We start from the raw sequence: 25730 nt of genomic DNA, 5'->3' as shown, positions 1-25730 counted from the left end.
TTTCAATAATGCATTTTTAGAATTTTCTTTTGTGTTATTCATGGAGAAGTCTCTTGGTTTGTGTTGATCTCATTAGCATTATAAAAATATAGCTTTTCTGAGTGTACCACACTAGGATGACAGTTATTATTTCTCAATCCATTGAAAATATTATTCCATTGTGTTCTGGTTTCTATTACTGCTATCTAGTGTCAGTCTTCTCTCTCTGCTTTTATGATCTGTGTGCTGAGTATCTGTGGATTCATGACTAAGTGTCTACTTCTGGATTTTGTTTTATTTATATTTCTTGGTGGATGTGCTTGATATCGTGCTTGATATCGTGAGTTCATATTTTTCATTACTTCAGGGAGTTTCACAATCTGGTACTTCAAATTTTACCTTTCCCCTATTCTCTTTATTCTTTCCCTCAGGTACTCTGATTAATTTAGATTTTCACATTCTATATCATATATCACTTGATCGCCTCATATTTTCTACTCTTTAGCTCTTTGTTCTACATGTTATAGTATTTTTACATCTATCTTCCAGTTCTAGTTCATTTACTTTCTTTAGTGGCATCTAATATTTTATTTAACCCATCTGCTGTTTTGTTTTACTTTCAACCATTTTTTAAAAATTTATAAAGGTTCTATTTTCTTTTCCAAATATCCCTCATCAGTTTTTAATTGGCTCTCATTGTATTTTGTGATGTCATTCTTTACTTTAAATGTCCTATGTATATTTTGTATTCCAAGTCATAGAATCTAGTATTTGATGCCCTTGGTGAGCTAAATCTATTGTGTTTTTTCCTACCTGCTCTCATTTCCGGTGGTAAGTTTTATTGTAAATTTGGTGATTGTTGATTATGACCTTATATTTGACCTTATTTTATTCTGAGGAAAACTAGGATGCCTAATTTAAAGATACATTCCATGTAAGAGAAGGTTCATGTGTTTCCACAGGGATCTTGGAGGCATTACAAACCTAGAACAAATTTAGCCCCTTCCAAGGTTTCAGATATAATCCAAGAATCTCATTTTCAGCTTATCTTCCTTGCTGCTAAGGTAAAGCTAAATCTCCAAACCACAGTGCAGAGATTGGCATTTACCCTCAAGCTATCCTATCTTAAGTATGCACTTACAGCTCATAGTTAAGCTTTTAGCTCAACGGTTTTGCTTTTATTTTTGCTTAGGCCCCTTGGAGATTTTCCTCACGTATTTTAAGCCCAGCAGTGTTATAAAAATTATATTTTATGCAAAATCTACTCTTTTTGTTTGTTTTTCATGAGGATCCTTCCAGCCTACTGCCAGAAGCTGAATGATAGATATTTTTTGCCTATAGCACAGTATCAGTATGGAAATTATCAAGTTGTTTTGATCAACATAGGTAAGCCAAACTGGAATACTTTAGAATAAACAAACAAAAATGAGCTTGGCATCTGATTTGTCCAGTTTAGTAGTCTCTACTGATTCTTGCTATTTTGTGCTATTTGGATGCAACCTAAAATATTGTATTAGTAAAATATTTAAAATGAGCCCAGAGGATATTATGCTAAGTGAAATAAACCAGGCACAGAAAGACAATTACTGCATGATCTCATTTATATGTGGAAACTGCAAAAAGGCTAATACATAGAAGCAAATAGCAGAATAGCGGTTCCAAGGGGTTGAGGTATGGGAGAAATGGGCAGGTATTGATCAAAGGGTGCACATTTGCAGGTATAAGATGAATAAGTTCTAGGGACCTAATGTACAGCATGATGACTATAGTTAATGTACTATATATCTGAAATAGGCTAAGAAAGTAGATTTTAAATATTCTCGCCACAAAAAATAAATATGTGAAATGATGGATATGTTAATTAGCTTGATTATGGTAATCAATTCACAATATGTACATGTATCAAAACATGATGTTGTGCACATTGAATATATAAAATTTTTAATGTATCAATTGTACCTTAATAAGGCTGAAAAAATAATTTCTCTTTTACAGAGTGGTGACTGGGCCACTCGGAGACTACTCCTGCATAGCTCTTCTTAAAACTTCTTTTTTCTTTATTCTAATATGCTTTGCAATGGAAAATTCAAGGGAAAATGGAGAATTGACTCATTGAAAAGTCTAAGACATTAAAAGATATTTTGTCTATTTTTCCAATAGTTAATAATCTTTACTTATGGTTGATTAAGTTCATATAAGTTAACCATTCCATTAATATCTATAGAGTGCCTACATGGTGTGTACTGTTCCACATGGTAGAAAACATAGCAAAGAACATATAGATAGAAATCTCCACTCTTATGGATCTAGCATCCTATCATCATGATAGACATAAATGAGAAAAGATAGTAAAATAAATAGTATGGTAGATGGTAGGTGCTAAGGAGAAAAATAAAGCTTGGAAAAGGAATCAAGAATGGTGAAAGTTGTTCTAATATTAGATGGGTAGATGGATTCACTGCTTCTGAGCATTTTCTTAATGCATTCTGTGGACTGTTAGATCACAGGCGGATCACTCCCATAATCTAGTGAACAGATTGTTTAGGAGAGTGAGTGTTATGGGTTAACTGTGTGCCTCTTTCTAAGATACGTTGAAGTCCTAACCCCCAGTATCTCTGAATGTAACCTTATTTGGAGATAAGTTTCCTTACAGGTAAGTTTCTCTATTACTTCTTTACAGAAATAATCAACTTACAATGAGGCCAGTAGAGTGGGCCCTAATCCAGTATGACCTCTGTCCTTACAAAAAGGGAAACATTTGGACATAGACACAAACACAGGGAGAATGCCCTGTGAAAATTAGAGTTATGCTGCTGCAAGCCAAGGAACTACCAGAACCTAGGAGAGAGAATGGAGCTCTGTCAGCACCATGATCTCAGACTCACAGCCTCCAATACATATGGCAGTAAATTTCTGTTGTGTAAGCCACTCAATTTGTGAGACTTCCTTACAGCAGCCCTAGCAAACTAATATAGACAGCTTAATAGTATGTAGGACAATAGTAGGTGCTGAGCTAAGGGCTCTAAAATTACTTCTAGCCCACTATATAGCTACTTTCATTTAATTTAACAAATATATAATGTTTATGATATACTAGGGACTATTCTAGAAAATTTCTAAATATTAACCAATGTGCATCCAAATAACAATTGTGTTATATAGGTTCATTTATTATTTCCATTTTAAAGATGTCAGGAAAACATTCAAGCAAACATTACATGGCAGGGCAGACATTCTTAGACCTTATATAGGGGATTTTCCTGAGGGTGTCATATAACACATGTACACATATGCAAGTTTTTAAAAAGCTCATTCTCTAGGGATAGTGAAAGACGTAGGCAAAGGACATGCTCCAGACAAGAATACCTGTATCCCAGTCCTGCACCTCTGTTTCCTGAGCCATAGACTGGACACATCACTTCTTTCAGCCTCCATCTTACACCTTCTAATACTAACTAGGTTACTATACAATTAAGTCAGATGATAATTTTAAGTGTTAAAATAAACATCAAAAAGGAATAAAGTCTCTAATACATAGTTTGTCCTAGAGATTTTCATTTTTAGAGGGATTATCCCTTCAATATTTTCTCAAATAATGTATTAATTTATACACCACTTGTGAACACTGAAATTTAAGAAACCATTTAAATTATTTACGGAATACTTGAAAGGCTTTAAAACCATCTGACTGGAATGCAAACTACACATACAATTACTTTCAAAGAGATAAAAATTGATATGAAGTTATAATTCATGATGATTAATGTTGAATGAGTATAAAACCAACTACATATTAGTCCTTTAAGCAAAGCTTTGGATTCAGAATTATAGATTAAAATATGTGTTAATCTTGGGACTTGCCTTTAATTAATTTATGGCATAGAACCTAAAAATGGGAAGTATATTAATTAAAATGAGAGTGAATATAGTCAGACTGGGTTGGGAAAGAATCTTGATGGATTCTTTTCACCACAGTCTTAATATGGAGGAGGTGCGAGTCTAGATCACATCTCAAGTGTATGATGGAGTTGGGGGAAAATGATTTCTTACCAAGACCTGGTGTATTAGTCAAGGTAAGTATTGCTAGCTGCTATAACAAACAATTGTGAAATCCCAGTCCCTTAAAACAGGAAACATTTATTTCTTGCTCACATCATAGGTCTGAGGCAGGTTAGGTGCCTCTACTGAGCAGCTCTGCTGCGAGAGAGACTGTGGAATCCAGTCTCCTATCTTGTGATTTTACCATCTTAGACATGTGGCCTCCATGGTTACTGAGAAAGGAGTAGAGAGAGAAGTGGAGAGTCACATAGGCTAAACTCACATTCCAATGGTCATAACTCAGTCAGTATAGCTGTAACCTGACAAGACCCTGACCAATAACCTTTTGCTTTGTGCTATCATCATATGGGCCTTTCTTCAATACTCTAAATATGCAATTTTCTTTTCCTTCTGGGCCTTTGAACTTTCCTTTACCGATCCTGGGGCACTTCCTTGCCATATCCCAATAACCCATGTGCTTTTCACCATCACAGCAAGCTTCCAAGGAATGTTTCTTCAGTTGAACTATCAGCTTGTCAAGGAGTTTTTTACACGTTGTTCATGTTCACGGGAATGTCTAGAAAGACAAATTCTGATTATCTGTATCTGAGACATTTTGCTAGTGCAAAGTCAACCTTCATCATGATATTATAATTATGTGGCACTTTTTATGCTTTATGAAACTGTTTTTAATTGATAAAACTAAGCAGAAATATATAGACATTTTAGTTGTTTCCAGAGTTTCACTGTTACTGACAATGCTTTACTGAATAAGGGTGTATTTTTAATCTGCGTTCCATGCTTATAGCTATATAAGCTTTATGAAGCTTATATAACTTCATAAAATGTATTATAAATTCTTAAACATAATTTCATTATTAATAGTTCCTGTTGGTAGTATCTTTCATATGCCAGCTGAATAATCATTATCATTGTCATAATGCTTAATAACAACAATAATAATTGATAGTAGTTGTTATGTACATGTATATGTGGGTACTGGCCTATGCTTTTGATATGTATTATTTCATTTAAACTTCATTGTATTAGTCAGGGTTCTCTAGAGGGACGGAACTAATAGGATAAATGTATAAAGGAGAGTTTATTAAGAAGTATTAACTCACACGATCATAAGGTGAGGTTCCACATTAGGACATCTGCAAGCTGAGGAGCAAGGAAGCCAGTGTGAGTCCCAAAGCTGAAGAACTTGGAGTCTGTTGTTCGAGAACAGGAAGCATCCAGCACAGGAGAAAGATGTAGGCTTGGAGGCTAAGCCAGTTTAATATTTCAACTTTCTTCTGTCTGCTTTTATTCTGGCAGTGCTGGCAGCTGATTAGATGGTGCCCACCTGGATTGAGGATAGGTCTACCTTTCGCAGTCCACTGACTCAAATGTTAATCTCCTTTGGCAACACCCTCACAGACACACCCAGGAACAATATTTTGCATCCTTCAATCCAATCAAGTTGACATTCAGTAATAACCATCACAAGTCCACCCCTTGTCAACTTGAACCCATACATATCTCCTGAAATCATACATAATCTTCAAATAAAGACAATAGTAAGTTCGTAATTACACATAATACAACTATCCTTTGTACAACCAGAAATGCACCAATCCCCAACCCAAATGCTGTCACATAAAGTAATAACACTTAAATGCTGACATGAAGTCAATAAATCTTATGTCACATGATAAAGGAGAAATGAATGAAATGAAGATATTTTCTTAGTACAAGTGTATACATGCACAAACATGTTCTGAACAAAATAAAGAGGAAATACTCGTGACAATTACACTCCTCATTTCTGCAACTGGTCATGTGGTCGTAGCTAGTATTGATGACTACCTTCTTCTACTACCCGTTCTGTATTCCCTTTGCCTTCAGCAAGTACCTCAGCAGGTCGTGGTTTTTTACTTGATGGAGTGACCCAAACCTTCAGTCCTGAAGGATCTGGGCTATTTGTAGTCCTGCCTGGATTGTGCTGTTCTAGTTTCCCATTGACCTTAATCACGTCACAGGGCATGGTAATACTAAAAGACACTCTAAGGGTTCTCCTGTATTCCACACATATTCTTCCTTACCTCCATTTTGAAGTAGTAGACTGATTTCATCTTGATAGTCCAGGTCAGTCACCCCAGTCTACACTGTAACTCCCTTAGCCTGTTGACTTAAAGGTAGGAGGAGCTCAAAGTATCCAGGTGGCAATCTTAACTTCTAGCTTAATAGAATTGTTGCATTCTTCAATATTTTGCATCCTTCAGTCTAATCAAGTTGACATTCAATATTAATCATCATATTCATCCTGATCCTGTTCTGTTAAAATTATCATTATCCCAGTCTTACAGATGAGGATGCTAAGACCCTGAGAGACCATGTGATCAGCCTGTCGTCACTCAGCCAGCAAGTAGTGGAACTAGGCTTTAAAGTCAGGCCATTTTTAGTTTCAAAAGTCTCACTCTTTTCATCCTTCCACACCATGTATGGAAAGAATACTGAGTGAGACAGGCAGTCCAGGCCCCAATCAGGGCTCCCTAATTTATAAACTGTGTGATCTCTGGCAACTCACCCAACCCTCCCTCATCTTAGCTTCCCTGATTACAGTAATTGTGATTGTGTGTTCCACACCACTGCAGGACGATAAAGTGCAACAAGGTATGTGGAAACTTTGAAAATTCCAACATGCTATACAAATCCGAGGGATAATTAGAAGATTTTTATTGAGTCACAGATTGACTTTGTTGAGCAGACTCTTGGCAAATATTAAGGATATGCCCAGAGCACTCAAATCTCCAAATTGGAAACAAAGCAAACATATAATTCCTCTTATATAGCAGTGCGACTGAAAATGTAAGGGCCCCTTTACATCTCTAATGTTTTCACGAATGTGGAGGAAAATCATTAATAAAGTTGTTAAAACAAATACTTTCTGGAGTATTTGTTGAAATAGCTCTGTGATTCATCTTTGATTAATATATTTACAGGCTACTTGATGGACTTGTTCATGTCCTAGCTCTGAGATTCCATTGAACTCCACATTCTAGCCTTCATTCTTTTGAAAACATATTCTGGCACAGAGCCTTCTATGGTGGGCTGTGTAGGTCAAGAGGTCAGGGTTCAGTCCTTGCCTTCTTGCCAGTTTGCCTTGTGACGTCATGCAAGCTGTCTTCCTCTCCATGCCTTGTTTTCATTTATACCATTGAGTGGATGGATTGGACAAGATGATATTTGAGACAATAGTTCCCCAGTCTAGTTGATATTTTGCATCATGTGTAGGTGTTATTAAAATAAAGAATTCTGAAATAAGGCCACATTCCTGCAATCAACTGATATTTGACAAAGTTGACAAAAATAAACAATAGGGAAAGGACATCCTATTTAATAAACGGTACTGGGAAAATTGGCTAGCCATACACATAGGAATACAACTGAACTCCTATCTCTCATCATATACAAAAATCAACTCAAGATGGATCATAGACCTAAACATAATACTTGAAACTATAAAAATCCTAAAAAAAATCTAGGAAAAGCTTTTCTGAACATGGGCCTAGTCAAATAATTTATGATGAAGACCCCAAAAGCAAATGCAACAAACAAAAATAGACAAATGTGACTTTATTAAACTAAAAAGCTTCTGCACAGCAAAAGAAAAACATCAACAGAGTAAACAGACAACATAACAGAACGGGAGAAAATATTTGTGAATTATGCCTCCAACAAAGAACTAATAGCCAGAATGTACAAGGAACTCAAATAACTCAACAAGAAAAATAAATGAAGAGCTACCTTAAAAGTGGGCAAAGGACATGAATAAACATTTCTCAAAAGAAGAAATACAAGCAGCCAACAAACACATGAAATAATGATCAGTATCCCTAATCTTTGGAGAAATGCAAATTAAAACCACACTAAGACATCATCATACACCAGTCAGAATGGCTATTATTAAAAAGTCAAAAAACAATAGATGTTTGTGTGGATGCCGAGAAAAGGAACACACTGTTGGGAATGTAAATTAGTTCAATCTCTATGGAAAACGGTATGGAAATAGCTCAAAGGACTAAAAATAGAACCACTGTTTGACCCAGCAATCCCACTTCTGGGTATCATTATATTAAAAATGACACCTGCACTTGAATGTTCATCACAGTACCTCACAATAGGGAAGTCATGGAACTAAGCTAAGTGTTTGCCAACTGTTGATTTTATTTTAAAAATGTGGTATATGCATGCCAAGTAATACTATGTGGCCATGAAAAAGAATGAAATCATATCCTTTGCAGCAACATAGATGGAGCTGGAGGCCATTATCTTAAGTGAACTAACTCAGAAGCAGAAAATCAAATATCACCTCTTCTCACCTATAAGTCTTCACTAAACAGTGGGTACACATGGACATAAAGATGGAAATAGTAGACAGTGGGTACTCCAAAAGCAGTGAAGGCAGGAGGGCTCTGAGGAATGAAAAATTACCTCTTGGATACAATGTTCAATATTTGAGTGATGGGTACACCAGAAGCCCAATCCTCAACATTATTCAAAATACCCATGTGACAAACAGTACATGTTCCCCCTGAATCTACTTTTTTTTTTTCAGAAGAAAATAAGTGATTGTTTTTATTTTTAGGAAACTAAACAGAAATATCATTTTCTTCCCTATGATCTCACAGCACTTGAAAAACAACAGGGTGTAGCAGTCCAAACCCTGGCACTAGAATATACATTTTTTTTAAAAAAGTAGCAATTACAAATAGTATCTTCTATATCCTATTCCCTATTCTCCCTCTTCCTAGAATACATTCCAGTGCCTTCAACTATTATTTTAATCACAAAATTGTTGATGACAAATTGTGATATTCAAATGTGTCTTTTTTTCATTAATAGAGGTATTACTATATAACCTGTGAAAGAAATGCTTTACTTTGATAAGGGAAAATGATGAGTACAGGAGTTAAAAAATATTCTTCTTAAACTCTAGACCTTTTTGAGACCAAACCTCTCGGAATTTGTATTACTTATTCAGATTGTTCAGCTGGAGGCTATTATCCTAAGTGAATTAACACAGGAACAGAAAATCAAATACCGTATGTTCTCACTTATAAGTAGGAGCTAAACGTTGAGTACACATGGATGCAAAGGTGGGAACAATAGAAACTGGGTCCTGCTTGAGGGAGGAGGCTGAGGGGAAGGTGAGGGTCAAAAAACTACCTGTTGGGTATTATGCTGTCTACCTGGGTAATAAAATCATTTGTACACCAAACCACAGCAATACACAATTTACCCATGTAACAAACCTGCACATGTGCTCCTTGGACCTAAAATAAAAGTTGAGAAAAGAAAAAAAACAATAATAGTGGAAAATTTCATAATTTTACTTCTGTGTCATGGTCAATTAAAATTTTAATATTTAGCAAAGCAAAGAAAAAAGCAAATTGTTCATATGGTAATGTAAAAAGATAAGTCTTGAATTTCTACACGAATCCTAAAATTTGCAAAATAAATAAAACCAAGTTTAGCAGCTCTCTGTATTTCTTTAGCCATAGACTAAGCAACTGTTCTATTATTCCTTTAGAAAATTCCTTTTGTACTCAAATTTTCTTAATTCTGCTTATGCAACAGCCAGGATTCTCAGTATGTAACAATGGGTTTTGCCAACTTGGGTCCCAGCCTAAATTCCAGTTATTTGTTTTAAATATTTAATGCAATTCAGCCAGAATGTCAAAATACTATCCTTATTACTAAGCAATATATTAAACAAACACCCCTGACTTGTTCCTCACCCTTAATCCACAGAATTGAAATGAGGAATGGAAGAACAAATACATTTTAACGTAAAATAATAATAATAATTTAATGATAACATAAAATAATACACAAACATAATAATAATTGGATGTTAGTCTTTTTTAAGGCTTTATCAGAATATTCTGTGTTAAATTGGCTGGGTCAGAATGGCCAATAAGATTTTACACATCCAAATGGCTCTCTAGTACGCTGAGGAGGTTTCATTCATTCCTGTGTGACACTGTGTTAGTGCTTTGTGCAGAATTGTTTTTGTAATATTTCCTTGAAAAAAGTGTAGAATTTTCTGTCTTTGCAGAACATTGAATGCTGGTGCTATATATTTATTATAGCTTTTTGAAGTGTAGTTATATACACCAGATATGTAGAAATAGAACCCACATCTCCTATGGGATGTGTGAATGACAGTGTGGTGACAAAAGCACCCCAGGGGTTCAGGCTAACTGCTGGTTTTAAAGCAAGGAAAACTTCTATTTCTGTGCCTTTAATGTGTATGATTTACTGATTGCGTGTATGTGCTGAAAAATAAAATCATTTTCACCCTATGGGAAAAAAGGCAGTTTGTTTGTATAAGATATTAAAGACTGCATATAAATTTAATATTCTCCACATAGCATAAAATGTAATGCTTGTTAAGTAAAATCGAATAAAGAATCTAAAAGCAAAACAAACATTTCATATTTGGAAAATTTGCACAACAGAATGCCAAAATATTTGTTGATGTTCTTCTTTCAACTATAAAGCATAGACCTATTTCCTTTAAATATTATATGAATCCTGCTGTGATTTAAAAAGAAAAGTGGCATCTAATCATGGAACATTAAATCAACTTGGTTATATAGTTTATGGCTTCTTTATCAAAAAAGAATTCAAATCCATTTTTAGAATGAATTTCTGAGATTTAAAGAATAGGAATGAAACTAAATGCAAACACACAAGAAAATAAAAAAGCACAGAAAGATAAATTGTCTGAAGGGCTATATTTTTGGTATTTTTGTTTATTTAATGAGTAAACAATATGAATTATATAGTATCTCATCTCAACAAAGGCAACATTTCAATCTATTGAATAAACAGTAGCATAATTAGCCTTGAGTTAATATCCCCTCTTCACACATACACTTTTCTATGGTTCACTTCAGTAAAAAGGCAAATCCTTTCTGCTTTAGTTCCTGCATATTTAGAGTGCTTAGGCTAGGCCGGGTGCAGTGGGTCATGCCTATAATCCCGGCACTTTGGGAGGCTGAGGCGGGTGAATCATTTGAGGCAGGACTTTGAGACCAGTCTGGCCAACATGTTTAAGCCCTGTCTGTGCTAAAAATAAAAAAATTAGCCAGGCGTGGTGGCGTGTACCTGTAGTTTCAGCTACTTGGGAGGCTGAGGCAGGAAAATCATTTGAACCTGGGAGGCAGAGGTTGCAGTGAGCCAATATCATGCCACGGCACTCCAGCCTGGGTGATAGAGTGAGACTCTGTCTCTAAATAAATAATATTTTTTTAAAAACTGCTTAGCCTAGTATTGGCTGCTCACTAATCAAGGTAGTGTGTGCTGAAGGTTGCAGTGGCTGTGACAATTTCTTAAGGAAGACCATAGTATTGGTAGGTTTTAGATATTAAGTAAATATTTTTAAAACAAATAAATGAATAGTTATTATAAATGCAGACATTAGGATGATATTTTTTTAAAAAATAGCCTTATGGGGGAAAGTTGGTTTTGTTTCAAAGCACCTTATTTTTTTGGAATAATTGTGTGTTAAGAATCAAAATACACATACACATCGAATGATTAAAACAAGCAAGGAAAACAAATAAGCAAGGAAAACAAACGTCTTCTACATTATTTTTATTTATTTATGTTTTAACTGAAAGTTTGTGTTCTTTGATCAACATCTCCTCAGTCCTTCCATATCCCAGCCTCTGGTAACCACCATTTTAATCTCTTTCTATGAGTCTGAATTTTATACTTCAAATATAGGTGAGGCTATGCAGTATTTGGGTACTTGTCTTTCTGTACTCATTTCACTTTACATAATATTCTTCATGTTCAAACATGGTGTCTCAAAAGACTATATTTTTCTTTTGCAAGGCTGAATGGTATTCTGTTGTGTATCCAGGCACACCTTGGAGATACTGTGGCTTTGGTTACAACCACTCCAATAAAACAAATATTACAAGAAGGCAAATCACACAATATTTTTTGCTTTCCAGTGCATTTACAGTTCTTTTCACACTGTACTGTAGTCTATTAAGTTTGCAATAGCATTATGTCTGAAAAATGTATATACCTTAATAAAAAAACTTTATTGCTAAAAATGCTAATGATTATCTGAGCCTTCATCAAGTCATAATCTTTTTGCTGGTGGAGGGTCTTACCTTGATGTAAATGGCTACTGACTGATCAGGGTAGTGGTTGCTGAAGATTGGGGTGGCTCTAACAATTTCTTAAAATAAGACAACAATGAAGTTTGCTGCATCGATTGACTCGTCCTATCACAAAACATTTCCTTATAGCTTGCAATGCTGTTTGATAGCATTGTATTCACAGTAGTACTGCTTTCAAAATTTGAATATGTCTTCTCAAACTCTGTGCTGCTTGATCAACTAATTTTAGGTAATATTCTAAATCTTTTGTTGTCATTTCAACAGTGTTCACTGCGTCTTCAGCAGGAGTAGGTTGCTTCTCAAGAAACCGCTTTCTTTGCCCATCCGTAAGAAGTAACTTCTCATTCATTTAAGTTTTATCATGAGATTGCAGCAATTCAGCCACATCTTCAGGCTCCACATCTAATTCTAGTGCTTTTTGCCATTTCTACTATATCTGCAGTGATATCTTCAACTGAAGTCTTGAAGCTCTCAAAATCATCACTGAGGGTTGAAATAAACTTCTTCCAAACTGTTAATGCTGAAGATGGCTTCTTTAAACCTCATAAACCATCCTCTGCTAGCTTCAAGCTTTCTTCTGTAGCTTCCTTACCTCCCTCAGCCTTCATAGAATTAGAGATTTAAGTCCTTTCTCTGGATTAGGCTTTGGCTAAACAGAATGTTATGGCTGATTTGATCTTCCATGCATACTACTAAAACTTTCTCCATATCAGCAATAATGCTGTTTTACTTTCTTATCATTTGTGTGTTCACCGGAGTAGCAGTTTTTAAAATTTCCTTCAAGAACCTTTCATTTTCATTCGCAACTTGGCTAACCGACTTAAGAGGTGTAGTTTTCCACTTATCTCAGCTTTTGACATGCCTTTCTTACTAAGCTTAATCATTTCTAGCATTTGATTTAAAGTGAGAGCCCTGCAACTTTTCTTTTCACTTGAACACTTAGAGGTCATTATAGGGTTATTCACTGGCCTAATTTCAATATTGTTGTTCTCATGGGATAGGGAGCTCTGAGGAGAGGGAGAAGAACTGGGAACAGCTGGTTGGTGGGGCACTCAGAACACACACGATGTTGATTGATTAAGTTCACTGTCTTATATGGGTGTGGTTTGTGGTGCCCCAAAACAATTACCATAGTAACATCAAGGATCACTGATCACAGGTTACCATAAAACATACAATAATGAAAGAGCTTGAAATATTATGAGAATTGCCAAAATATGACACAGAGACATGAGATGAGCATATGATGTTGGAAAAATATCACCAGTAGATATGTTCAACAGAAGGTTGTCACAAACTTTCAATTTGTAAAACCATGCAATATCTGCAAAGGGCAATAAAGTGAAGCACAATAAAATGAGGTATGCTTGTATATACCACACTCCATACCACAATTATCCATTCATCTGTTGATGGACACTTAGGTTTATTCCATATTTTGGCTATAGTGTATTATGCTGCAGTGAACATGGGGTGCAGATGACTGTCATTTTATTTCATTTTTTAAATATATACTCAGTAGTGAGATTGCTGGATCATATAGTAATTCTATTTTTACTTTTTTGAAGAATGTTGATACTGGTTGTCATCATGGCTGTACTAATTTCCACTCCCACCAACAGTGTACAAGGGTTCTCTTTTCTCCACATTTTGCTGGTACTCATTATTCTTCATCATTTTAATAGCCATTCTAACAGGTATCAGGTGATATCTCATTGTGGTTTTAATTTGTATTTATCTGAAGATTAGTGATGTTGGACATTTTTTTCATATTTCTCTTGGCTATTTGTATGTCTTCTTTTGAGAAATGTCTGTATTCAGGCCTTTTGCCCATTTAATTTGGTTGTTTTCTTCTTAGTTGAGTTTTTTATATATTTTGGATACTAAACTCTTGTAAGATATATAGTTTGCAAATATTTTCCCCTATTCTGTATGTCGTTTCTTCACTCTGTTGATGTTTCCTTTGCTGTGCTGAAGCTTTTTAATTTGATAGAATCTCATTATCTATTCTCATTTTTATTGTCTGTGCTTTTGGGGTCATGTCCAAAAAATTGCTGTTCAGAGCAATGTCAAGGAGCTTTTCCTCTATGTTTTCTTTTAGTAGTTAGTTTCTAGTCTTAAATAGGAACTATTGGAACTAAAGTTGTAGGAGCTATTTTGGCTGGAGGTCCTAGTGCAAATACTCCAAGCTTAAAGGATAAACTGCATAATGGTAAATCTTTGGGGCAAGATGACATCTATCAATATGTTTTAAGGAAAATTCATAATGTAATTGTTTAATTTGGTCCAGATATAACTGTCATTTCATATGCTTCATCATATCCTAGCTAGAAGATGAATGTTAGAGGACAAATGAATTATTTCTTCATTAACTTAGCTGATGTAATCTTTAGGAAGGGGTGGAACTGCACCACATTTAAATGTTCCTTCACCTTTTATTTTCTGGAAGAGACTGAAAAAATGGTGTTAATTCTTTTTCAAATAGTTGTTAGAATTTTCCAGCAAAACTATTTGGCCTGAAGATTTTTTTCAAAAAGTTTTAAATTATACATTTCATGTTTTTAATGGTTATAAAATTATTCAGATTATCAGTTTCATCCTGGTTGAGTTTTGGTAGTTTGTGTTTTTTCAAGGGGTTGGTTCATTTCAACTGTCAAATTTTTTAATGTAAAGCTGTTTGTGATATCCCCTTATTATTCTTTTAATGGCTATATTATCTATAGTGATAACCCCTATCTTGTTCCTTATGTTGATTTTTGTTTACTTAGCTGTCATTTTCATCAGTGTTGCTAGACTTTACTGATTTTATTGATGTTTGTTCAAAGAAACCATTTTTTTGCTCATTTTCTTTATTGTTTTCCTGTTTGTAATTTCATTGATTACCTCTCTTATGGTTTTTGTTTCCTCCCTTCTGCTTGCATTGGGTTTATTTTGCTCTTATATTTTTCGTTTTCTGAGGTAGACACTTGGATTATTGATTCGTGATTTGTTCTCACCTTGATTATAAGCACTCTCTTCACTGCTTTGGCTGCATGCTACTTATTTTAATATGCTGTATTTCCATTTTGATTTCATTTTATGCAATTTAATTTCTCTTAACAATTCCTCTTTTAAAATGAATTGTGTAGAAAAGTGTTGTTTCATTTTCACATTGTTAGGGATTTTTCTGTTGTCTCAGTTATTGATTTCTAGTATTATTTCACCTAGTTAACATATTCTGTACAATTTCAACTTTTGAAATTTATTCTGGTGTTTTTTTATGGCCTAGGATTTGGTTGGTATATGTTCCATGATCTCCTTGGGTTTTTTTTTTTCTTTTAAAGAACGAGTATTCTGCTGTTTTTGGATTGTCAAATTATTTTAGATATCAATTAGATCGTATTTGTAGATTTTGTTGTTAAGGTATCAGTTTTCTATGGCTACTGTAACAAGTTACCACAAACTTGGTAGCTTAAAACAACATAAATTTATTTTTTCATAGTCCTGCATGCCAGAAGTCAAAGTGTCAAAAGGACTATGCTATCTCCAGAGGCTCTGGGGTAGAATCCGTTTCTTGCTTCTTCTAGCTTTTTGTGGCTGCTGGCAGGTCTTGAGGTTTCTTGGCTTGAGGTCACATCACTCCAATCTATGTCTCTTTGTTCATGTCACCTTCTCCTTTGTGTGTGGTGTGTGTGTGTGTGTTTGTGTGTGTGTGTGTGTGTGCATATTTGGTCTCCCTCTGCCTTCCTCTTGTGAGGCCACTCATGATCAAAGTATCAGAATGTATAATATTATCATATTTGTCTCAGTCATCACATATGATTTAGACAACTCATGAGGAGAAGATAATCTATGTATTTACTCATATTTCTAGTCCTTCTGTTCCTTTTCTTCCTTCCTGGTGCTCAAAGATTTTTTTCTGTTATCTTTTTCTTTCTGTTTAAAGACCTTTCTTTAGCCATTCTTTAAGAGTAGATCTGCTAGGACAAAGATTTTTAGTTTTTGTTTGTCTGCAGATGTCCTTTCACCCCACTTAATTCTTGGAGGATAGTTTCCCCAGATGTAGAATTCACAGTTGACAGTTCTTTTTCAGTTTTTGAAAAACAATGTGCTACTTTCTTCTGGCCTCTATAATTTTAGATGACAAATCAGCTGCCATTCAAATTGGTGTTTCCTGTAAGTAATGTGTCATGTTTCTCTGGCTGCTTTCAGGATTCTTTTCTTTGGATTTAATTTTCAGAAGTTTAACTATGATGTATCTTGGAGTGAATTCTTTTGAGTTTATCCTTATTTAGAATCCATATAGTTGAATCTGTGGGTTTATGTCTTTCACCAAATTTAAGACGTCTTCATCTATAGTTTATTCAAATACTATTTCAACCTTACTTTCCCCTATACTTTTGGAACTCTTAGGATATGAATGTGGATTTCTTTTTTATTGTCCTAAAGATCCCTAAGACTTTTTTTTTCAGCCTATTTTCTCTGTTGTTCAGATTGAGTAAATTATATTAAGCTGTCCTCAATTCACTGATTCTATCCTCTGTCATCTCTATTCTAATTTTGAGCCCACCCAGCATGTTTTCTATTTTTGTTGCTGTATTTTTGAGTTGTATAATTTCCATTGGTTATTTTTATATTTCTATTGCTTTACTGAGATTTTGTGTTTTAAAAATTCATTTAAAAAGAATTTATAATTGCTCGTTGAAATATTTTCTTACGCCCTCTTCAAAATTCTTGACAGATAATTCCAACATCTGATTTATTGTAGTGTTGGCATCAATCGATTGTCGTTTCTCATTCAAGTTGTGATTTTCTTGGTTCTTATTATGATTCTTATTATGATGGTTGACTTTCTATTATATTTTTGATAATTTGGGTATTGTGTTAGGAGACTCTAGATTTTATTTAAAATTTTTATTTTAACAGTCAATTCCTCTATTTAGGTTTGGCATGTAGGTCCTGGCCTACTTTTGTGGGTTTTAGTTGCAATGACTGTGTAATTTTCAGAGGTTATGTGGTGCTATTTTCATCTTGGTTTATTTCATGCCTCATGGCTCCCACTGTCCTTGGTAATGCTGCTTGAGGGTGCAGAGCAAGCTTCTCCAGGTCAGATATCCTTATGTCTCTATATGGAGGGGATTTTTCAGCCCATGTGGATGAAGAGTGATTCCTAGCTGGGCATTTGTTGTGCAAAATTTCTCTTGCTGGTGACTCTAGCCATACAATTTCTTGGGTAGTGAGTGATGGTGGGTGTGAGAGGGAGAATATCAGGACATTAAGGACATGGAAGCATCTCAGGCTGGGCACTGTCTCCTGCTTTTTTAGCTAGAGCTAGTTCTTTGAAAGCAAATGTTGCTCTGTGAGAGCAATAGCCCTTCTGGAAGCCCCTTTAATTATTGGAGCACTGGGGACATATCATTCTGTTTGTGCTTTCATAAATTACATTGCAGGGATCTGAAAGACCAGAAACCAAATCTAGAAGTGCCCATTTTTTGTTACTGAACTGAATTTTAAAGAATAGTCATGCAAATCTATATCAGCAGCTACATCTATATCTGTAGCAACAACTTCTCTCTTTTCAACAGCCCATTGTGAACATCTCTTTAAGATTGTTTTGCCATCACATTGATTTATATTTAAAATTGTAATTGCTTCGCTTCTCTCTCCTTCACCATCAGGCTTCCACAGTGGTTAAGAGTGTTTCCTTTGGAGTCAGTCCAGTTTGGGTTTGAGTGTTGACCTTACTGCTTATTAGCTGTGCATTCTTAACAAATCTCTTAACCTCCCTAAATCTTAAAACTGAGGATAGTGATAGCTAGCAAAAGAGTAAAATTCAGTAACAAAGTATAAATTAAGTATTAATTAAGAACTCAGCACAGTACATGGGCAATAGCAAGTACTCACAGATGTGTTGAGTTAGCTACAGGCATCAGCTTCCTCAACATCATTATCATCTTTTCCAGTTTATAGATAAGGAAACTGAGGCTTTGAAAGGATAAGGAACTGAACGTAGGTCAGTTTTCTCACTTAATTGTCAGGAGAGTTGAAATTCAAATTCAGGCCTGACTTCTTCCAAATCCTTCTTTTCAAACTATTATGTAACACTGCATCAAATGATTTTCTTATAATACTTGAAGCTCCATGAGAGCATGGATTAGGCCATGCTCAAGATATGCAAAAATATAAAACATGTAATGTGCAGTTACATGACCTGGACTTACTCAATTCTGATTACTTATTGATAACAGTGGTAAATATTTTCATAGAACTATCGTGCATTAACATACAGCAAACCCCCATGACATGAATTTACCTATATAACAAACCTGCACATGTACCCCCCAACCGAGTATAAAAGTAAAATGAAAAAAGAAATAATGCAGATAGTTTAACAGAACCTGACAACCAAGGTTTGTGATAGTATGACATTTAACCCTTTACTATAGCTCAGAGCAAAATACTCCCCTTTGTTATGCTTGCCAATTTCTGAAATCTGACAAATGTTATGACAATTTTTTTTTCTGATGTCATCTGTGCTATCTCATTGAAACTTCAATATGATGTAAGATGCAATAAAACCTTAGATAGATGTTTATATTTTAAGCAATTTTCCACAGTTCTTTTACATACAAATATGTAGTTCTTATAATAGTTTTGCTTATTGCTAAGTTAATAAATGCAAATAATGATGAATTTCTGAATTTATGAGAAACATAATTCAAGAAGGATAATTTATATTATTTTCCAATTAAAGTAAAAATTCATTGGTGACAGAGATACAGATGGTGCCATTGAATCTGCCCATTTATTAAATAAAAAGTTCACTGATAGAAAATATTGAAAAGGAAGTTATTTACTTTATTTGTTTGGGCTTATCGTCTATGAATTGTTTTTCTGTAGTGTAGGCAATCAACAACTTTTTCTTGTTTCAGGGTCTGTTTATGTAGAGATTCAGAAAACAAACTAATGGCCACATATAAATCAAGGACATATTTGGTGTCTTATATTTTTGAGACAGGAATGTGAACTATTCAATTTAGACTTTTTATAAATTAATATTTAAAATGTATTACATATAGGAAATAATATATATTAATTTATGCATACATACATACACTGATTCCATATTTAAAATTAAGATGGAGATGATAAAGGCAAAAGAGAATAACGTCTAGTTGTGATGGTAAATGTTAAAGTTGGTACCTAGGAAGAAAAGAGAAAGAAAAACAGGAACCAATGGAAAAAAAATGATAGAGTCCAAGCGATGAAGAAGAGAGACCAGAAGAAGGAGAGACAAACACCAAATAAAGAGAGGAGGGTGAAAAATGTGTAACTCCAAGAAGCAAGGGAGAAGAAAGAAGAAAGCAAGATGTAGAAGGAAAAAAGAAGTAATTGGAAAGAAATGTGAAGAGGGAGAGACTACATAGATGTTTAAATATATGAGTATCAGATGTTATCATTGCCATTTAAAAATATGATTAACTCTATTAAGCTTATCAAGATTTTTGCACTCATGTCAATCTTAAAAAAATTTATATAATAATTTTTAAACTATGGGATTTTACATTATGTGTATCTTCCTTACCATGCCCTTAAGATCCTAATAACAAGAAAGTATGTATTACTAGCAACACTCCTCCCCCAAAGAACATACGAAACATATACAAAACAATCTGTAAATATTTTACAGGACAATTATTTTCTTTTTACTCAAACCATAGCCTGCAGTATTTTGAGAGCCTATTTTAAGTGGTGAATTTAGAATGTCTTCCTCCTCCTATTCTCTGGCCGATATAGATTTGGTTCTCCACTGTACTGTGATACGTTTGAAAAGGGGAACCATATTTTATCTTTCTATCCTTATCATCCAGAGCAGAGCATTACTAGTAAATAGAAAATAATCAATATTTTAGTGAATAAATACGAGTAATATAAATAAAAGGATGAAATATTGAACTTCAGCAGAAATTTTACATAAGGTAAAGTGAGCATTTAATTCCATAAAAATTATAACATCAAGCAAGATTCCATTTTATTTTCTTATATAAACAAGATCTTGGTGAATGGTACAAGGGAGAAAAGTAAAAATGTTAACAGACTTAAAAATCCAAATCCCAATAGTTTATTCCATATTTGTTCAGTGCCACCAGTTTTTATCAACTAGCTTAACTATTTAGCTATAAAGAAGACAGGAAAATACATGTATTGAGCACATTCCATGTGGTAGTGGAACATAGATGAAACTGATGCACAGTCCCAACTGGTCGACTTTTAGCCTATTCTTTCTAAGTAATTACAACTAGCTTCTTCTCCAGGTGTGCTTAGTTTAACCTTAGTCCAATCCAAATAGTTATAGTTGTAGCCATACCCCAGCTTCACCTTCTTTTTCTACTGGTGCTCGTTGTTTGTGCCCTCTGAAGGTGTTCATTAGGCTGCCGGGCATAAGCTTGTGTTCACTAAGTTTCCCACTAAATCTCAGTTCCCTAAATTCTCCAGTGAAAGAGCATAGAAAAGAGGAATAGATTTAAATTACTTTACCCTCAGATTCTTTATCATATGACCCAAATTCTTTTAGTATTATAATTAATATTTTTTCATTTATTTTTAGCTTACATGAACATGCTAGTTGAGTGATATTTTCTGATAATGCTAGCTTAATATCTGGTTTATATTTTTATTTTTAAGAATAAGAGAACTGTCCACTAATCTAACAAGTGCAATGACTAGTACATTTTCAAAGTACTATAATAGTTGAAAAATGATTTACATAAGGCCAAACAATTATTTTGATTCATTTTAACCTCCTGGATTTATTTTCTGAAAGGGGTATTATTTTAATGACTGTTAAATATAGTTATTTTGACAGATAGATTTACCATAATTTTATTATTATTTAGCAGGCTGAAAGCTTTAGAATTGGCTCATAAACCAGTTTCATGATGTACCTTGGAGTGTCATCTTGAATAAAAAATGTTTTCCTGTTTCATTTTTCACTGATCTCACTTTCCATTTCATTATTGTCTTTAGAAAGTAGCTGAGTGAGATATAAAACAATTGTTTCTCTTCAGAACCATGAATTTTAAACTGGCTGAAAATCAGATTTAAATTTGCTTATATGAATGCAGTAACTCAGTATTGCTAATAAAACATTTTTTCTTTCTATTCATCAGATAATACATTAAATTTTGTGAATCTACTATGTGAAGAGTACTGATCAAAATTCCATGCTAATTTCACAGGTGATGGAAGTCAAAGGACAAATGATCCATGTTCCAGAATCAAATTCCATTTTATTTTTGGGTTCTCCGTGTGTGGACAAGTTGGATGAACTCATGGGCCGAGGGCTACATCTCTCAGACATCCCTATCCATGATGCCACCCGAGATGTCATTTTGGTTGGTGAGCAGGCAAAGGCCCAAGATGGGCTGAAGAAAAGGATGGATAAATTAAAGGCAACTTTAGAAAGAACTCACCAGGCCCTGGAAGAAGAGAAAAAGAAGACAGTGGATCTTCTATATTCTATTTTCCCTGGTGATGTAGCCCAGCAATTGTGGCAAGGACAGCAAGTACAGGCCAGAAAGTTTGATGATGTCACCATGCTCTTTTCAGACATTGTTGGCTTCACAGCCATATGTGCCCAGTGTACTCCCATGCAAGTAATCAGCATGCTGAATGAACTGTACACCAGATTTGACCACCAGTGTGGATTTTTGGATATTTATAAGGTAAGGGAGTTTAGTTACTTATATATATATGTATTTAATAGTAGATTGTCATGTTAATTAAATTGATGTTTTTACTTAAACTTGATACTAAATAATTGACAACTCTTTAATTTAGAAATCTTTCTAGATAATACAGGTATTTCTTCTTTATGAGTAAACTTTCAATATGAGTTCATTTGTATTGACATAGATAACTGTGAAGAATCATGATATTGCTCAGTAAGGAAAAATTATATATAGCTACTCCTCTAAGTTTATTTTTATTAAAAAAATTAAACTTGTTGAATTCTAGGCAGCTTTTACCACATAATTATTCTTGCTTGGAAAATGGGGTTCCAATATAAACTAAGAATTTTATTTTGACAGTTAAAAAGAAATAGCAAGTTATATTAAAACATGCATTGTATTGTCAAATATGGCTAATCAGTATTTTGCACTGCATTATTAAGTGAGATCTCTTTAATTCTAAAAAAACCTATATGTAAATACTCTAGCTATTGCTCAAATGACTAATGAGTTTTTGAGGAAGTACCTTAATTTTCCAAGCTACATAATGGAAAAATTTCCAAAATTGGTGCCAACCACCAATATTGGTTTGATTTGGTGAACTCCTTATTAATTTCTTATTAAGATCATAGCAATATTTTGAGTCATTTAGCTCCATATCTACCTAATCAATAACTCTACAACTTTACCTAGAATCTTACGTAGATTGCACAATGTCAGGGCATAGGGTTTTTTTTATATGAAGGGAATCAAGTACTTTTAGTATAAATAGTTGTGAACTGCAGTTTTTATTTGCTTCTTTACTAATACATATTGACCAGCTACTTATTTTTATAGTATGATCTTCACATAAGCAGATTTGGAAACAACCTGTCTGATTCACTTTGTAAATTTTATATTATCATCCAGAGGGTGTTTTTATGAAGGCGTGTCTTCTTGGGGAAAGGAGCTCTTTAGTTTCATTATGTAGACTATATAGCCAATGTTAAATATTTTAATTGAATCTCTTGAGTGGTAAACATTCAGTATGAAGTATGTATGAGGGATTTTCCTTGTTATAGAAAATTAAGTTCTTATAAATTATCTTTAACTCCCTTATAATTTATTGGCATATAATTTACAGCAGGGTAGCCAAATGTCTGATTCTAAACCAGAGAGATACTATAATGTTAAACTGTCACTTCCAGGACAGAGGAGATCAGCTGAATTTGGCAACACTTTCCTTCCTCCATACTTGGGGCACTATTACACCAGTCTCTGCAACAACCAATCTTTTCCCTCTAAACTACTGCTTTGCAGTGTTCGCTTCCTCCAGTTAAAGCAGTCATGTTGTTTGTTTTGTTTTGTTTTGTTTTAGCCCTAAGTTTTTACAACTAAATGAGAATGATAATAAGTAAATAAATTATTCTCTGGAAAAAACACGGGAATCCCTGACAAACATAAGTATCAGTTAGATTTTGAGAAAAGAAGAAATGTGATGCTTCTGAGTATGCCAAAACAGGCTCAAGGTTTTAAAATATGATTTGATTTCTTAGACATCAAGCATTCATTCGCTTGATATAAGCTAGGACATCTCACAGAAAAACAGTAGAAATACTCTGTGTGATCTTCAAATTTTCCTATATATTATTAAACCATGGACAGTTTCATATAGTCATGAATAATAATCAACAAGTTTTAACTTACAAAATGTTTATATAAATATATATACACACATACACACATAATAATTCTAGTTCACAACTTTTCTTAAACTAAACTTGTTTAGGAAATTTTGCAATTAATTACAACTAAATAAGATTCCAGGGCTTGGTGTTCTTAACATATCTTCAATGCTAGTGTATTAATCAGCGTTCTCTAGAGGGACGGGACTAATTGGATAGATGTATATATGAAAGGGAGTTTATTAAGGAGTATTGACTCACACAGTCACAAGGTGGAATCCCACCATAGGCTATCTGCAAGTTGAGGAGCAAGGAAGCCAGTCCGAGTTCCAAAACCTCAAAAAGTAGGGAAGCCGACAGCCCAGCCTTCAGTCTGTGGCCGAAGGCTTGAGAACCCTAAGCAAACCACCAGTGTAGGTCCAAGAGTCCAAAAGCTAAAGAACCTGGAGTCCAATGTTTGAGGGCAGGAAGCATCCAGCACAAAAGAAAGATGGAGGCCAAAGGACTCAGGCCAGTCTAGTCCTTCCACATTCCTCTGCCTGCTTTTATCCTAGTCACACTGGCAGCTGATTAGATGGTACCCACCTGGATTGAGGGTGGGTCTGCCTCTCTCAGTCCATTGACTCAAATGTTAATCTCCTTTGGCAACACCCTCATAGACACACCCAGGAACAGTATTTTTTATCCTTCAATCCAGTGACGTTTACACTCAATATTAACTATCACAGCTAGTAAGTACATGTATCTAGGATAGGTATATAGGGCAGCTTTGGCTGCTTATTCAGGATTAGGGAGGTTGAGTTTCGGAGATCCAGACTGGAAATACAATATATGCTAAATCCATAGCAATAATGGTTTGGCCAGAGAGGGAAAGACAAATAAAAAGATATTAGTCCTGTATAGGATAAAAGAAGTACATTGGGAGAAATGCATTAGGAGGGATATAAATTAGAAAACTTCTGTTTGAGCAGGCTGATTTGTAATCTTCATAAACATTCTAGTGTATTTTCTAGAAAATATACCATGTGCTATTTTAAACTATGTTTGTTAAATTTTTAATGGCTGTTGAAACAAAGAATCCCAGAGGTGGTAGAATTTTTTGTAAGGACCACGAATCTTATTTTATGAAATGAAAAGTTTTGCTAGATTGAAAGTATGTATAGAATTTGGGTAATTATGTAGAATAACCATACCACAGAGAAAAATAAGGTACAGCCCGCCTTTTATGTTAGAAATGTGAAAGGAAGCCAGGTAAAACTAAATGCCAAGAGAAAAGAACTAGATGGAGTGGCCCACATGGGGCTTTCATAGTGTGCTACGACGTGAGATACTAGTCTCTAAATTTGTGGTTGCCCCTCTCTTCTTCATGTCATTACTCCATGTTTTCCTATCATCAGGTAGATGATAGAGTTAAGAATTATAATTTCGTGGTAGAATTCAGATAAATTAAGACATAATACGACCATTCTGCTAAAATAATCAAGCTTTCTGTAAAGTAGAGGGTTGAGGAAGAAGCTGTGGATTTTGCTGTGTATATATCAAGCATTGAGAAAATGAAAGCCTTTCCAATGCTTAACTACCAAGATGTTACAGGTGTATGAATACTAAGTAAGAGCTAGGCAAATTGAAGGAAGCCTGGGTTATAATTTTGTTACTCTTGTAATTAGAAAGGCAAATTTTCAGTAAAAGTCAACATAAACAACATATGTAATATTTTGCTTCTCAGATTGTTCTCACATGAACATAAAGAACCAGTATCTAATTTTGTAAATCAATGGCATATAAATAATAATAATAATAATAATAATAATAATGGCATTGACTATTGAAGCAAATTCGTGTACATTTTGCTTTGTTTTACATTTGTCTTTGGGAAAACCTTTGATTTTAGATAAGCAGGGAGAAAGACTTTGCCTTTCTCTGATTCCATTCTGCCGTGGTTGCAGTGTTCCAGTGCTATTTTAAATACAATCTTTAGCGTTCCCATCTTTTCACCTTTAACCGATTTAACTTGACTTTTCTCCAGTTCTATACCCCATAAAATAAAGATATTCAGTGCATCAGTCTCACAGTTACATTATAAGCATTTCAGTGAGCTTTCCTATACTCAAAGAGCTTAGAATAGCATCTGGTACATAGTAGTAAATGTA

The 25730-nt window shown here is 34.4% G+C and overlaps 1 protein-coding gene across 3 annotated transcripts in view; it reads left to right on the top strand.

Moving 5' to 3' along the window:
* The window catches only part of GUCY1A2 (guanylate cyclase 1 soluble subunit alpha 2), a 365900-nt gene that overhangs the window by 205789 nt on the left and 134381 nt on the right, over positions 1-25730 (top strand). For all 3 annotated transcript variants that reach the window (XM_055272969.2, XM_055272968.2, XM_055272971.2), the window contains exon 5: positions 21425-21910. In XM_055272969.2, coding sequence (XP_055128944.1) covers positions 21425-21910 — 486 coding nt within the window. The remainder of the gene's footprint in view (positions 1-21424; positions 21911-25730) is intronic.

Source organism: Symphalangus syndactylus, chromosome 3 (genome assembly GCF_028878055.3).
Source record: "Symphalangus syndactylus isolate Jambi chromosome 3, NHGRI_mSymSyn1-v2.1_pri, whole genome shotgun sequence".
Taxonomy (NCBI): Eukaryota; Metazoa; Chordata; class Mammalia; order Primates; family Hylobatidae; genus Symphalangus; species Symphalangus syndactylus.
The sequence above is the reverse complement of the archived record's forward strand: the minus strand, read 5'-3'. Positions and strand labels throughout refer to the sequence as shown.